The sequence below is a fragment of the Canis lupus genome, chromosome 7, assembly GCF_048164855.1.
Source record: "Canis lupus baileyi chromosome 7, mCanLup2.hap1, whole genome shotgun sequence".
NCBI lineage: Eukaryota > Metazoa > Chordata > Mammalia > Carnivora > Canidae > Canis > Canis lupus.
The window spans coordinates 28162510-28179972 of NC_132844.1; the positions used below are offsets into that span (position 1 = coordinate 28162510).

At 36.7% G+C, this 17463-nt stretch overlaps 1 protein-coding gene across 9 annotated transcripts in view; it reads left to right on the plus strand.

Moving 5' to 3' along the window:
- CEP162 (centrosomal protein 162) overlaps positions 1-17463 on the plus strand; it is a 97668-nt gene that overhangs the window by 58851 nt on the left and 21354 nt on the right. For 8 of the 9 annotated variants that reach the window (XM_072832171.1, XM_072832174.1, XM_072832175.1 and 5 more), the window contains 6 exons: positions 2807-2933; positions 5093-5256; positions 5977-6081; positions 10067-10279; positions 11873-12525; positions 16226-16367. In XM_072832171.1, coding sequence (XP_072688272.1) covers positions 2807-2933; positions 5093-5256; positions 5977-6081; positions 10067-10279; positions 11873-12525; positions 16226-16367 — 1404 coding nt within the window. The remainder of the gene's footprint in view (positions 1-2806; positions 2934-5092; positions 5257-5976; positions 6082-10066; positions 10280-11872; positions 12526-16225; positions 16368-17463) is intronic. The other variant, XM_072832173.1, reaches the window with a different exon arrangement.

Here is a 17463-nt window from a genome sequence, read left to right on the forward strand (position 1 = left end):
CTGCTGTGACTCCAAGAGTTTCTTCAGCAGTTAAGAGTTTAGATCAGTGAGCACTTATTGAGTACTAGCTGTGTGTTTAGTGTCATAAAGTATACAAGTATTAGTAATAAATTAGTCTTAGTCACCATAGAGTTCTCAACCTGATAGAGGCATGTACACAAATCAATATCATATGACATAGAAAATAATACTATGCTGGAGGTACAGTGAACGTCTACTGGAGCACAGAGGAGGGGATTATCAGGAATACCCTAATTTGAACAAAGCTTTGAAGGATAAATATGATTTTGTCAAGTAGAGGAATTGGGGGCAATTGAGAGTAGTAATGAAGTAGGGCATTTTGAGCATTCAACTTTATGTGCCAAGCATTTTTTATGCATTTTTCATACAAAGGTTAGTAAAATAAACCTCTGGTTTCTAGTAAACATATGTCAGGTGGTGATGAGTGTTGTGACAAGAAAATAAAACAACATACCTAGAAGTCAGGATGAGGGTTGCTGTTTTACATAGCGTGATCAGGAAAGGTCTTCCTGGGGTTTCATTTGAGCAGAAATCTTGATGAAGTGAAAGAGTGAGCCACCTGGCTATCTGGTGGCAGAGTACCGAAGGCAGAGGAAACAGTAAGTGCAAACACCTTGGGGTGGGACTGTGCTGGTTCTAGTCAAAAAACAGTGCGAAGTCTCTGATGCTGGAATGAAGGGAAGGGAAAAATTTAGGGTAGATATAGTCAGAAGCATGGGCAGGGCTGAGTTATGGGACACTGATGGTCATGGTAAGGATTTTGGATTTACCCTGAGAAGGATGGGAGCCACCAGAGAATTTTAGACAAAGGGGCAAAACTTTCTGCCTCTTTAAAACATTCTAGGAGAGAGCTCATGAAAAAACCCATACATATGCGGTCAATCGATCTATGACAAACACAAGAATATACAACAGGGAAAAGACAGTCTGTTCAATACATAAGGTTGGGAAAACTGGACAGATACATACCAAGGAATGAAACTGGACTATCTTACACCAAATATAACAATAAAGGGAGACCTGGGTGGCTCAGTGAGTTAAGTGTCCAACTCTTGATTTCAGCTCAGGTCATGATCTTAGGGTCATGAGATTGAACCCCACATTGAGCTCCATGCTGAGTATGGAGGATGCTTGGGATTCTTTATCTCCCTCTGCCCCTCCCCCAACTCATGCAAATGCACATTCTCTCAAAAAAAAAAATTTCAAAGTGGATTAAAGACTTGAATGTAAAACCTGAAACCATAAAACTTCCAGAAGAAACCACAGGCAGTAAGCTCTTGGACATTGGTCTTAGCATTTTTTTTTTTAGACCAGTCTCCTCAGGCAAAGGCAGCAAAATCTAAAATGAACAAATGGGATTTTATCAAACTTAAAAGCTTTTGCACAGTGAAGAAGGCATCAACAAAATGAAAATGTAGTCTACAAAATGGGAAAATATAATTTGTAAATGATATATATCTGATAAGGGGTTAATATCCAAAGTATATGCAGAATTTATACAACTTAATGTCAAAAACACAACATGATTAAAAAACAGCCAAAGGACATAAGTAGACATTTTTTCAAAGAAGATAGACAAATGGCCAACAGATAAATGAAAGTATTCTCAACATCTCTAATCATCAAGGAAATGCAAGTCAAAGCCATAATGAGGTATCACCTTACACCTGTCAGATTCACTATGGTCAAAAAGGCAAAAAAAAAAAAATAACAATTGTTGGCGAGGTTGTAGAAAAAAGGGAACCCTCTTACACTGTTAGTGGGAATGTAAATTGGTTCAACCAATGTGGAAAACAGAATGAAGGATCCTCAAAAAAAATCAAAAATAGAACTACTATATGATTCAGCAATTTGACTTCTGGTTATTAATCCAAAGAAAAGGGAAACACCAATCTGAAGAGATACATGCATTATGTTCCTTATAGCATTATTTATACTAGGCAGGATATGGAAGCAACAAAAACATCCATTTATAAATGAACACCAAATACTTCTAAACCATGCAAAATGATGAGATCTTATGCTATTTGTAGCAACATGGGTGGATCTAGAGGGTATTATGCTAAGTGATAAGTCAGAGGAAAACAAATACCATATGATTTCACTTATATGTGAAATAAACGAGCAAACAAAACAGGCTCATAGGTGCAGGAAACAAAGTGTTTGATTACCAGAAGTGGTGTGGGGGTGCTGAGGGGGTTGGAGGGCAGGTGAAATACGTAAAATATAAACTACCAGTTATAAAATAAGACACAGGGATGTAATATATACAATAGGGAATCTAGGCAATAAGGTAATAACTTTGTGTGATGACAGATCATAACTAGACTTATGGGGATCATTTCATAATACATAAAAATATCAAGTCACTATGATGTATACCTAAACTAATAGGATATTTATTGTCAGTTATACTTTAATTAAAAGTTGTTTTAAAATTAAAATTTCTTTGGCTACTATGAGAATAGACCAGCTGCTGAAAGTAGAAGAGGCATACTGGTTAGGAAGTTATCGCAGTAATCAAGGAGAAGTTAGAACAGTTCATTGGAAGGTCTCTAGGCTATGTTGAGTTAGGTGAATAAAATTGATTCTCTAGGCTGTGAGGAGTTATTAAGAATTTGGCAGGGTGGGGAGTAATGGCACCAGAACTAAATTTAAGACAAATAATTATGTATTTATAAAAAGTGCATATGTAGAATTTATGATGGATGGGGTAAAAAAAGAGCCTATATCACACTTTTTGTGGTCAGAAATAATTTGCTTTTGTAATTCTATGACTATCAAGAAAGAAAAAAACAGTTTATTGGAAGACATCAAAAGACTGAAGCAAGATAAACAAGCTCTTGAAGTAGACTTGGAAAAAATGAAGAGAGAGAGAGACCAAGCCAAAGATCAGATTGCTTATGCCACAGGTAAAATGCTGAGCTGAAACAGCTTACCTTTACACTCATAAGTATTCTAATCTTGAATTTAAGTAATAGCAATTGCTGTTACTACTTAAGGAATCAAAATGCTATTCCTTGAATTATATTGTAATTTTAGAAAAAAATTTAAAAGCTAGTTACTAATAGATATGCACATTTGATTGGTTTTAGCAGGAATAATTGCAGGATCAGAAAAAAATCAAGGTTATTTTTAATTTGTGGCATCTTATATTTATTCATGTTCATGTCTGTCACCCTAGCTGGACTATGACCTTCCTGAGGGCATGGTCTTCCTTTTTTTCCCTGGATCTGAAACCTAGGGTCTCAAGTATTTACCAAATGAACAAATAACACTGCACTGTGTTTATAGAAAACACAAGGATAAATTTGACATTTCCCATCAGGGAAAACCAAAGAAAGAAGAATGAAGAAAAGTTTAATATTAAAAAATATATAAATAAACATGAGATGTGGTAATGATAAAGTTTTGGAGTATAAGTGAGGTCTGGAGCTGATGACCAAGAAAGAATTCTTGAGATGTCTTTGGTGCAAGATGGTGGTTTTATTAAAGCATGGGATCAGGACCCATGGACAGGAAGATCCCTGGGCCTGTGAGGGGTGGCTAATTATATACCTGGGAGTTGGGAGGGGTTTGAGGATAGCGTATTCTCTAAGGAATTTTGGAAGCAAGATTTCCAGAACCTTGAGGGGGCTAGCTATTATTGGGAAAAGTCACTTATTACCATCTAATAAAACCTGAATCATGAGACCCTTCAGATGTATATCAGTGGGCCATGTGCTTGGAGGATGATTGCCAACACTTATTGTGGGGGCTTAGAGATAAAGGACATTTTTAAAGTAATTTTTACATGTTAAAGTAGACTTACAGGCTCCTGGGGATTGGGCTAAGATTGCCTTTTGCCCTCAGCAAAGTATTAACATCAAGGCAATTGAGTCTGTAGGGGAATGTCCCTTTGCACGTTTCAAGGACTTGTCAATGTGCTGCCCCATGCTTGTACTTTGTCCTCAACTAGTCCTGTTTCCCCATCAGCACTATGGTACTAAATAAGGCTGTCAGGGAAGAGTGGCATTTGATCTGGGCCCTGACAGATTGAAAGACACAGAAGTGAAGGGATGGAGGAAGGTTGCTGGATGAGCATGTTATTGGGTGTGCCTGTGATTGGAGCTTAGGTTGACAGAACATAGGGCAAGAAAAGTAGATTAGGGAAGCCCTTATGAGGGTCTTTCTTTCTACTGTTATATTCTGATCTTCAGTGTAAGATACATATAATAAAATCCACTTACCTGTTAGTAAGAAAATTACATTTGCTTTCTTCATCTGTAAAATAGAATAATAATAATAGTACCCATCGTATGTTTTGTGTTAAATGAAATCATGCATGGTAAACATTCTCTAATTTTTTCCCATGGAAATTTTTATTATAGAAATTCTTTGTGTTTATTATCTCTTGAATCCAACATTTATTGTCCCATGAAAACAACTTTGCTTTTATAATGAAAGTCAGTGGGACAGCAATGGATTTATCAAATTTACACAGCCAATTTTGTTGTGAATTTGAGGATTTGGACTGTGAACACAATATTCATCTCTCTTTACTAATAGATTAAACTGGATACCACATTGCAAATATCATCTTTTTTTCACTTATTTTTTCATAATGCTTTCACTAGATAGGTATTGGTTTTCATATAATTTAATTTATTTTCTTATTTTGGAAAATTACAATCAAGTTCAGGAGTTCCATTTTTTTTTTCGGATTTAAAAAAGGGTTTAATTAAATACAAACATGGAAGAGGCCAGGCCCGGGCAGGGTGGGGGGTGGGGGTGGTCACCTGAAAGCACGAGTCCCTGGGAGCCCCTCCCCCTCCCCCCTCACATGCCACAGCTCAGTGGCTGCAACCAGGCCCCAGTGATCTTGCACTCCTTGGGGGAGGAGGGGCACGGTCTCTCCAGGCCCCTGGACGCTGGACAGGGACACATCCTCAGCCTCCTGGGCCCTTATACCCACCGTCCGCCTCCTGTGAGAGGCACCAGCCAGGGATGGGACGATCAGAGAATGTCCATAAGACACAGGGGAAAAGGGGACCTTTCCGGTGAAAAATTATGTGAAATAAAAATTTTACAGGTGAAAAATTATATCAAATAAAAATTTTAGAAGAAACACATAAACAAGAAGTAAGTCGTCTGCAAAAAAGATTACAATGGTATGCTGAAAATCAGGAACTTCTGGATAAAGATGCAATTCGGCTTAAAGAGGCAAATGAAGAAATTGAGAAGCTCAGACTTGAGGTAGTAAAATCATTTCAGAATGTACTTCTGTGATGAACTGTATTCAACAATTAGTTCTTCTTAGCCTTATAAGTGTAATGGAATCAATACCATAAACTCTGTTAGTGTGAGTAGTTGGTTTCGGGTTTCGTTTGCTCTTAGATGTGTAGTCTATTTTAGATTGGACTGAGAATAAATCTAAGCTCCTTATTACAACCTGTCAGGTCTCCTCTCTCCAGCCTCATCTGTGTCACTCTCCAGCCACACCAAACCTCCCTTTGATTCTTGATCATGCCACACTTGTGCCATAGGTTCCCTTGGTCTTGATTACTCTGGCCTAGTTTCTTCCATGTCTCATTCATTCAAGTCTCAATTCCAATTTCTACTCCCCAGAAAGACCTTTTCTGATCTCCTCCTCTAATGAAGCTACCAGTCCTTCCCCCTTCTGACCTTTCTTCCCATTCTGTCACTGTTTTATTTTCTTCATAGAACTTGTCAAACTCCGAAGTTATTTTATTTACTTGTTGATTTACGTCATTAGCTTATCATGTGTCTCGTCCACCAGAAAGAGTATAAGCACTATGAAAATAGGGATCTGGCTTATCTTGTTTGCCGTCCATATCTCCAGCACAGCACCCTGAAAATTAATAAATGAATGACTGAATACATTATGTGTCTCTCCTAGTGTTTCTATGGTGTGTTTTAAATATGCTTCTTAACATTTTCTTTACTTATTGATAGGTTGAGAAACTGAAAGCTGAGTCTGGAAATCCATCTGTTCAGCAGAAGATACGTTTAAAAGAGAAAGCAGCTGATGCCAAAAAAATTCAGGATCTAGAGCGACAAGTATGTGTTCAGGGTAAATTTTTATTAAGATATTTTATATGCAGTGCATTTTATTTTATATATAGTTCCTTCAAAATATAGTCAACCTGAAAATTCTTGGTTTTACTCATTTATTTTAATATAGAATTGCCCTTGAAACATACTTGATATATAATATTTAAGGTGATAGTAATAAAAGTAATAAGCAAAATCATTTTATATAGTCTGTGGCTTTCTGCATAAAGAATTTGTAGGCTGTTATGCCTCATTGGATGGTAGAACTGTGGATGAAAGGTTATTTTGCATTCCAGCTCTATTAGGCATCTAGAAAAAGGAAGCAGCATTTTAAAACTCTAGGTATAGAGTTAGGATTCCTTCTCCTGATGAAAGTCTGTGAGAAAGAAGTACAGTAAAGGAGATCCTTGAGTTTGGAACATGTTAGAAGTACTTGGGACGTTTAGCCCTCCAAAAAGCTTAATTTTGAGCTCTTGCTCTTTCTAAGCAAGTTTAGAAATATTCATTTCATGGTCAGTGTAGCTAGGAGACCATTTCAAAAATCATATAGTGATGCTTATCAGGGTAAAGATTTTTTTTTTCATTGAAGTAGTTGTTTTCGGGTGTTATATGTTGGCAAATCGGACTCCAGTAAAAAAATATACAAAAAAAATAAATTAAAACAACAAGCAAAAAAAAAAAAAAACAAACACAACAACAACAATGCAAAGAATCATGAAGAGAAAAAAATGAAATAGTTGTTTTCAGGAGTGAAATATTAACTTTCTCCTTCTGTTTTTGAAACTCTGTAACGTTGTTTCATTTGTATTTACAACTCAATATAAAAACAATATAAGAATTTCCAGCCATGTTCATAGGGAGCATGAACCTATAATCAAGTAATGACATTTCAATGTATGGCCATTATTCCATCACAAACCCAAAATTGTGAGGTCATCACTGGGCTGAATATTAGCCCGGTTTTATAAAAGAAGAAAAACTAAGCAAAAAATTAACTTTGTTACTTTTACAGGACCTGTTCTTCTATTAAAAGGTATGGTTTGGTAGTTGGGCTTAGTAGCCAGGAAAGGAAGGAAAAGGACAGATGTTTTGAAGAACTAGAAATATTCTGAAATAACTATATCCAGGATTGCTTGGCTATTTGTTAGTGCTTAAGATTTAAATTAGCTAATGTAGATGAAGCCATCCAGAATTTAGAGAGAGAAAGGACCAAAGAAACTTGATGACTTTAAGAGAATTAATGTAGAACTAAATGTATCAGAGTGAAAAAATGAAGCATGCTTAAAAGCAAAATTAAGACTTGAAATGATGATCCATATTGACTAGAAATACAGCACTTTATACAATTACTTTTCTCTTTTACTAGTGGTTTTGTTAAAAATTTATTAGTTTACCATTTTAAACTGTATCTTTCTAAAGTACTGCTCATTAATAGTATTTTTATAGTTTACTACATGTGCAATTCAGATCTTATTCTGTTTCCATGAACATTTCTATCCTAATGATTTTAAACCTTAACATGTATTTTAAGTTCAAGGTATATCAGCATATTTAGAATCATTTTGGAGCCATATTCTGAAATAAATATAGAATAAAATATATCCTTTTCTAAATAGTCACATAAGTAAAAAATGGGGCTAGTTATAATGAAAATTTCAAAAAAAAGAGAATTTCAGGGGCATCCCGGGTGGCTCAGTGGTTTAGCGCCACCTTCAGCCCAGGGCCTGATCCTGGAGACTTGGAATCAAGTTCTACGTCAGGCTTCCTGCATGGAGCCTACTTCTCCCTCTGCCTGTGTCTCTGACTCTCTCTCTCTCTCTCTCTCTCTGTGTCTCTCATGAATAATAAAATCTTAAAAAAAAAAGAAAATTTCAGATTACGCACAGTTTTTTATTCATTCGTTTATTTAATGGAATATTCCATGGTTTAATTCCCAGTGAGAATTTTTTTTAAATATTTACTTTGTATGATAGCCCTATTGGTATCATGACCAAAGAATAATGTTACAAAGCAAAATTAAAGAAACTACAAATAAAATCTGATTTTCCTCCAAAAATGTAATAAAATGTTAAATCATAATTAGGAATGCTTGGGTAGCTCAGCAGTTGAGCATCTGCCTTCGGCTCAGCGCATGATCCTGGGGTCTGGGGATTGAGTCCCACATCGGGTTCTCTCTTCCTATGTCTCTGCCTTTCTCTATGTGTCTCTCATGAATAAATAAAATCTTTAAAAAAAAAAAAAAGAAAGAAAAGAAAGAAAAGAAAAAAGACAGGATGCCTGGATAGCTCAGTAGTTGAGCACCTACCTTCAGCCCAGGACATGATCCTGGAGTCCCGGGATCGAGTCCCATATCAGGCTCATTGCATAGAACCTGCTTCTCTCTCTGCCGGTGTCTTTGCCTCTCTCTCTGTGTCTCTCATGAATAAATAAATAAAATCTTAAAAAAAAAAAGAAAAAAGAAATCATAATTAAATTGAAACATTTCTTAAAATTTCAAAGCATTAATTTTAAAGCATTAATTATAATGTTAAAACTTTCATTTAAAAAAAAACTTTCATTTTTAAAATCGAAATCTTCTCTTTTCAATATATACGGTGTGTAATGTCTGTGTGTATACTTTATATGCTTAGATCTACTCCAGATAACTAGATTTTTAATACCAGAGAAAGCAAAGCTTTGAAAATGTTGCAGATAAAATTATAAATATTTGTATCTAGATGTATTTTGATTTATGATACATATATGAATGTGCAAGCAGTTTCCATGAATGGAAATATTTGCTGTTAACTGCAGATGATGAGATCCTTAAATACTTAACATGAACAATATTCAATCTATAAATAGGATTTTGAGCACCAGCAACCCATCTTGCCTTAGGAAAGGTAGTTTTTGAGACCAGATCATAATAAAAGCCAACATTAGCAAGGCCTCATTGTATGCTGGTCATTCTGCTGCTAAGCACTTTACCAAGATAAATGTCCTTTGATCCTCACCTAGATGTATCCATGCAATGAAATTGGCATTGTTGTCATTCCCACTTTACCACTGAGGCAAAAGAGATTTAGATTGAAGAGTTGACATAGGTCATAAAGCTGGTGGCACAGTCTCAACTCCAAACATACTCCAACCACTGGACTAGACTGCCTCTCAGATGTTTTTTTTTTTTTTTTTTGCTATTTTATTTTATTATGCTCAGAGGGTAGAAAACTGCTCAACAAAGAATTTAGTGTTTTAATATGTTTTTCTGAGATATCTTAACTATAATACCTTTAACAAAAACAGGTATACACACATGCACATACATAATACGAAGCTCTAATTTCTGTGGGCCCTGGCACAGTTCTTTCTTACAGAAAGACCATAAAATATGTTGTTTAACGGACAAAATGAAAAGTAGTCTTTTGTAAAGACTTCATTAAATATTATCTAATCTTCCTTGCTTTTTAGTTGAAAGAAGTAACTTCAAAATAGATCAAACTTCATTTGGAAGGGGACATTTCTAGGAGGGATGAGCTAGGATGGAGATTGTTACAAGTAGGGGCAAGTGATTAGGAAGCCATGTGTTTACCACAAAAATTCTGTGTATTCATATGCATACAGGTCATTTTTCAGTCAGATAGCATAAACATGATTATCCAAAGGACTCTGTGGGGAAAAAAAAGGAAAGAACATTATCCTCAGAAAGATTGGTTATTACTAGTACAATAGAAAATCCAAAGATCTATTGCAAATAAACGTAAGAGGATTTCTGTAAATTAACCAGTACTAAACTAGACATTACACTATAGGGTTTTAAGATCAGATAACCTAGGGATATAAAATTTGAAGTTAATCTGTGTTTTTGTGCATTTGATTCAGTCTTAAGATGTGATAAAAACATCTCTTTGAAATCTAGGCATGAATTGATAGAGCCTAATCTAAATTTATGCTTAAAACTACTTAATTTTAATATGTTTATGACCTTACATATATGCAAAAATATTTTTAAAAGGTTAAGGAAATGGAAGGAATTCTAAAGAGAAGATACCCCAATTCTTTACCTGCTCTAATACTGGCTGCATCAGCAGCTGGTGATACAGTGAATAGAAATACAGTGGACTTTATGGAAAAAAGGATAAAAAAACTAGAGGCTGATTTGGAGGGCAGAGATGAAGAAGCAAAGAAAAGCCTTCGTACCATGGAGCAACAGTTCCAGAAAATGAAGGTAAGTCCCAGCTCGGCATGGACATGGGTCTCAGACCTCAGGGTGTCAGTACCATGGGGGCTGGGCACTTCTCAGGTCTCATTTTAACAAATCACTAAACGTCTTAGCCCATAAAATCGAATGCCAACAGATGCCAAAGAAACCTGTCTTTTTTGTTCTCCTTCAGCAACTTCTTTTTGTCAGGCATGGAAAATCAAGCACAGGGCCTCTCTCAGTGATAATAGAATTAGTGGAAATTAAGTCATGAAAAGGCAGAGCAAAACACCTCTGATGTATATTCAATAAAATTGTTTTTTAAATACCATGGTTGAAAATCCTTTTTTGAAGTTTCCTTAGACAAGGGAAAAAGGGAATAGCATGTCTTGGGAGGTACAGCAGGAGGCAGAGCAATATCTGTTGAAAATGCCTTGCTTTGTGAGTTTTCTGATCCTTCATGAGGAATGAATTAGAAAATGCAAGCACTAGGATGACCAAATATGAAAGATGTGATATTTCACTTACTTTTAATATTTTGTTGAACACAGTTTCTGCAGTAATTCATGCGAGATGCTTTCACAGACATTTTAGGTCATTCCTTATCATCTGTCTAGTCACTGGTGAGAGGCACTAGGGTGCCTCATTTCCGTTTCACATATTCATAGGCCCATTATCACAGTTATCATAGGACATTGAAACTTGCCATGTTGCTGACCAGGCTGTGAACTGTTTGAAGGCATAAACTGCACTTCTTTAGAGTCTGGCATAGTGCCTGGCACACAGCAGTATCTCAATAAATATTCATTGAATGAATGAATAAACATCATAGTGCCTTCTATCATAGAGTAACCTATTTAGGTTATTTTTTTGTAATAAAGCTCCATGGGATCCCTGGGTGGCGCAGCGGTTTAGCGCCTGCCTTTGGCCCAGGGCGCGATCCTGGAGACCTGGGATCGAATCCCACATCGGGCTCCCGGTGCATGGAGCCCGCTTCTCCCTCTGCCTATGTCTCTGTCTCTCTCTCTCTCTCACTGTGTGCCTATCATAAATAAATGAAATAAAAAGAGCTCTATCAACTGATATATTTAAAAAAAATAATAAAGCTCCAGTGTAACAAATCCAAGCTGCTTTACTCCTTGTGAGATTCCTAAATTAATATTCGAAAGTTGAAAATGCACTATTAAAGATTTCAGTATCCCCAATTGCTTTCCCTATTTATCCTGCAGGAGTATAGTTTGTCAGTTTGCATAAAGAAGGGTACACAATAATAGGTTCGATTGTGATACTTAAAATATGTTTTGGAGTGTACAGAAATGTGTTATTTAATGTTTAGGAAGCAACACATTCATTATGAAATTATATAATATCCTGAGAATATATAATGAACATATATATTTTAAGAATATATATATTTATTATATATATGCATAATTTAAGCCCTTTAAAGATTGGGACTTCAGAACATTTGACTGACTCCTCGAACTCAGAGTTGGAAGCATCAGAAAATGGAATGAATGCCTTAATGAAGGACTAGGCAGGCCCTAGCAAGATGCAGGGCTGCAGAAGCTAATGACATATTTAGCAGTGGTTTTGACATCACATCATTCTTTTCTTCAGATTCAGTATGAACAGAGACTGGAAGAGCAGGAGCAGCTACTTGCCTGCAAATTAAAGGAAGCACCCCAGAACCACCCTGATAACTCCTCTAGGGTTGAAGCACTAGAGAAGGAGCTCAGCGACATCAAGGAAGCCCATCAAATCACTGTAAGAAACCTTGAGGCTGAAATAAACATTCTTAAACATCAAAATGCTGAATTGGAATGCAAGAAAAATGATAAAGATGATAAAGATTTCCAGTCTATAGAATTCCAGGTAGAACAGGCTCATGCTAAAGCTAAACTGGTGAGACTCAATGAGGAGCTGGCTGCAAAGGGAAGAGAAATACAAGATCTTACGAAAACTGTGGAGAGGCTTCAAAAGGAGAGAAGGGTGATGCTGTCTAATCAGAACTCTAAGGGTAGAGAAGAAGTGACTGCAAAAAGAGTGAAGAAAGATGGTTTGCTTTCAGGTAAAGGAAGTGCTCACTCATTCCCTGGAACCCTGGATGGCAAACTTTACCAACCACATACCTTTACTGATTGCCATGTTTCAGAGGTTTTACAAGAAAACTGCAGATTAAAAAATGAACTGGAGAGATTAATTGTGGAGAGAGATGAGCTGAAGATGAAATCTGAAGCAGCAGTGAACCAATTTGAAAATTCCATGAAAAGGTAAAATGTGAATTTGTAAATATATGGAGACATAAAAGATAAAAACATCAAAATTATAAGGTGTATTTCCTTTGGATAACTAGTTTTCCTTGAACTGAATTCATCACCAAATTTTGAGAAATCATATTACATCGCTCAGCATAGATCTCTTCCAGAGTAGGATCCTCTACTTGTCTGAAGCCCAGGCTCTGGTAAACCTGAATCTCTATGTCAGCCCAAATCATGTCCTTAGGCTTACTAATCCTGTCTTTCCACATTTATCAGATAGTGTTAATAAGTTGACCCATTGGAAATAAATATCATCATTGATAACTGCCATAGGCAGATAGCAGAAAATAGCTATTACTAAAACTAGTTGAACAGGGGCACCTGGTGACTCAGATTCAAATCAAGCATCTGACTTGATTTTGGCTCAGATCATGATTTCAGGGTCATGAGATCAAGCCCCATGTCCGCACTGAGCATGTAGCCTGTTTAAGAAAGATTCTCTCTCTCGGGTGCCTGGGTGGCTCATTCAGTTGGGCGTCCAACTCTTGGTCTCGGCTCAGGTCATAATCTCATGTGTCATGGGATTCGGCCCCACAGTAGGGAATCTGCTTGAGTTCCTCTCCCTCTGTGCCTCTCCCCTCCCCCCTGCTCATGTGTGCTCTCTCTATAAAATAAATGTCTTTCTTTTTTTTTTTTTTGTAAGATTTTATTTATTTATTCAAGAGAGACAGAGACAGAGACACAGGCAGAGGGAGAAGCAGCCTCCATGCAGGGAGCCTGATGTGGGATTGGATCCCGGGTCTCTAGGATCATGCCCTGGGCAGAAGGCGGCACTAAACCGCTGAACCACCCGGGCTACCCATAAATGTCTTTCAAGGGAAAAAAACTAATTGACATTCTAAGAGAAAAAGATCCTCTTTTCCAAAATAACTCTTCAAATTAATCTAGTGCTCACATCTATTCATGCCTCAAAGAATTTTTTTGCCTATCCCTTTCCTTCTCAGAATCACCAGGTACTATCTACTCTTTCCTCTGAGCCTTCTAACATTCTCAGACCTTTTTCACTGTCCTCAAACCCAGTCTTTGTCCTCTTTCTGTCAGTACCAGTTTTCCACAAGTAGCTTCTTATTTGCACCTCGCTTCCTCTTAACTGGGGCTCTCATCCTCACTTTTTAAAATCTCATTTCTAAGTAGTGACCTTTCTTGGTCCAGTGGTAGTTTCTCCATTCTCATTTTCCTTGACATTGTTGACCTTCCTGAAATAAGGGTTTCCTCCCACAGCTTCCATGACTGACACCTCTGACTAACACTCCTCTTCCATTCCTTTTAACTAACAATGACTCCTCTTTATCTTCTTTCCTCAAAAATCAGACTTCTGCCAGGGTTCATTTTCGGCTCTTTGTTCTCTGTTCTTTCTCTATTGCTCAATTCATCCATTCTTAAGGCTTCTATGAACCATGACTCCAATTTAGTTTTCAAGGCTTATTTTATTCCCTGGCTCAGATGTTAAATCTGCCATTTTCTGGGTCGTTCCTCTCAGAATCAGTAGTATCTCAAATGTTATTCCATTTATACCTATAAACTGCCCCCCCCTCACAACTTTACTGTCTCTATGACCATATTTTTTTGGTCTCCAAATCCAACTTTACCTCCTTTATTTCTTGGGTTCACAGTTAATGGGGTGCTTCCTTATAAATAATGTCTCCTTTTGCTTTCTGCCTTACCTGGTTTAGTAGAGTTTCCCCACCCTAATCTCCCAGATTTTAGTTTCTGTCTCCTTCAAAATTTTGCTTAAAAATCATTAATATTCTTTAAATATTTCTGTCTCTGAGTTACTCTGCCTTCCACTGACTCCCTGCTTCCTGAGGTATCAAGACTAAATTACTCTATATGGCTTCCCAAGTGCCATCACCATTACAAGACCTCTCTGTGGGCCTGACTTGCTGAATGTCTGCTGACTTTTGCTCATCCATGTTCAAGTACTAGGTCTTCCACAAAATATTTCCTGGAGCCTTCCAGGAAATTTCCTGCTCCCAACATGTAGCTCCTCTATAACTTACGTACCCAGGTACCATTATTAAGTACCAAGAAAGCACTAGTCAGACAGTGCCTCATAACTCCTTGAGAGCTGATGTAATAATAATTCTTTTGCAACCTGGCTAGCATAGGAGCAGAATGAGCATAGCAAGCATCTAGACAAATGCTTATTGATTGATTGGCAGCTATGTCTGATTGAGTCATCCTGGCAACCCTAATGATTCTAAATTGAAATTTCTTGAGTCCTAAATGTAATACTAGAAATGAAGCTGTTTGGGAAGAATCACATTCTTTTCTGGAAATAATTTAAAACTGAAATTTTTCCTATAAATTTTTCTATACATAATCTGTAATTTTTTAGCATTGTTAATCTGTTTTCCCAAATAGCTCTGGGCCTGAGAAGTGAAAAGTCACCTTTCCTAATCCCATATTTAGGCTGTTTTGGGTTTTTTGTTTTTTACTTTAGTTCAGTTATGTCATAAGTGCTTTAGATTTTTATACTTTTCCAAGGATGCTAATTATATAATTTCTGTGAAGAAATATTCATATAGTCAAATAAGCAACTGATAAATTTGTTTATAGTTTGAGAATTGCCATTTAACATGTATCAACAGTGATTTACTCCGTTTGCTTTGAGTAAAAGTCAATCTTTAATAACTTTTCCAGTAAGAGAGAATATGTTTATTTGTAAGAAATGTATCAAGTCTTTATCAGAACTTTGTCACTTATTAAACTGCCTCTGAATGTAGAAATTTTGTCACAGAGACAAATCAGTAATCTCTCACACTTAACAGTCCAAACAAATTACGTGCAGATTACACTGGGTCCTAAAGAATTACCGTAAAGATTATTTTATTTTTATGACATGTCAGCTAGCCTTGGAGGTCATATGCATGGACCAAGAACTGGTGAATGTTGCCTAAAGACAGAGCATTGGAGATTCTCCTTTTTTTTTTTTTTTTAAGATTTTATTTATTTGAAGCAAGAGATTGAGAGAGAGAGAAAGAGCACGGGCAGGGTAAAGAGCAGAGACAGAAGCAAATTCCCCGCCTGATGGGGGCTCGATCTTGGAACTCCAGGACCATGACCTGAACTGAAGGCAGACGCTTAGCTGACTGAGCCATCCAGGCACCCAGCATTGGAGATTCTAAAAGGAATTGTGATTATTAAAATAAGAATCTGAAAAAAAAAAAATAAGAATCTGGGGAAATACCTGAGTTTATCTTAAGAGGTAAAATGTGAGGCCCTTGCTTTAAATCCGGGTAGACCATTTAGAACCTTTGATTCTCTCAAAAAGTAACCTCCAAAAAAAAGAAAAAAAAAAAGAAAGAAAGAAAGTAACCTCCAGGCTGGGGGTCAAGTGGGAGGCCCAGACTTTGAGCTCCTACTCTGCTGGGTTTGAACCGCAGCTCTGCTGTTTACTAATCTGAACTCTAAGGACATCACTCCTTCCTAAACTCTGATTTGCCCTTATAAAATTCAGTGAATAATAGCTCCTGGCATGCTTGTAAGATCTCATAGGTGATAATGTATAAAGCACCTGACAGAGTGCAGTAAGAATTGATGCTCTCTCTGCCTTTGTTACTTTGATTTCCAGCTTCTTACATTACTTTTGTGCTAACTCTGAATTAAAGAGCTGTTTTTAATGTGTTATTTTCTTTGATTTGCCCTACAGGGTCAAGGAAGATACTGCAGCACACATCACATCTCTCAAAGCATCTCATCAGAGGGAAGTAGAGAAGCTCCTTTGCCAAAATGCAGTAGAAAATTCTTCTTCCAGAGTAGCTGAACTAAATCGTAAAATAGCAACTCAAGAGGTAGATGACTTTAACAAACTTTCTTTGGCTTTAAAATTAATTTTCTCAGGACTGTTAACAGAGTACTAGAAATACTATAACTTCACTTTAATTTAGAAATTTAGAAACACTTCAGTTTTTGATAGGAATGAGAAATTACTGACTTGAGTATTTTTTTTTTTTATAGGCGAGGATGCTATTACCATGTGTTTAACTATTCTGCTTTAAAATTATTCTCTCTAAATAAACGGTTTCACCATTTTGTCCCTACATTCCTCAAATTGTTCTTCTCCTAAGGCAGTCGTAAGTGATGGTGGAATCACATTATGTGATTGAAACCTGAGTATTTGAACTTGAATGTTGAACCATCTCCCTCTCCCCAAGTCCCAGCTGACTAGCAATTATCCTAGTTGTTCTTCTTGCCCAGTTACGTTTCATTCATTAAATAATGATTCAGGGTCTATAGACAATCAGGCCCTGGGGATAAAATAATGAACAGAGAGATGTATGCAACTATAGCCATTATGAAGCGTAGTCTTCTTAGAAATATGACTGAGTATGCTGAAAGCACATCAACATTTCTTCAAAAAAGTGTATCTTCCTTCTTGGTTAGTATATACATCTACATGGAATATTTATGAATATCAACTAATGCGGCCCATCTTCTGTGGTGATAGCAAATAGAAAAAACAGCATTAAGATAGAATTTGTATCTGTATCCACTCCCAAAAGAAAAAGAAAGCAAATATGGCAAAAATGTTAGCAGTTGATAAATCAAATTGAAGAATACATAAATGTTCATTGTGCTCTTTTCTCTAGATTTTAATTTTAAAAAACAAGCTGAGGGGGCAGAAACCAAGAAGTATTTATCTTGCCACCACCTCTCCCATCAATAATTATTTATTTAAATTGGCCATTATTTAATGGCCTCTTGATTAAAAACTAACCACTCAGGGGCACCTAGATGGCTCAGTTGGTTAAGTGTCCAACTCTTGATCTCAGCTCAGGTCTTACTCTCGTGTCCTGAGTTTGGGCATCACATTATTTTGGCCCCAGCCCAGCATCGAGCCCTCTTAAACTTCCCCATTGAGCGATTTGGGGGTTTTTTTGGCTTTGG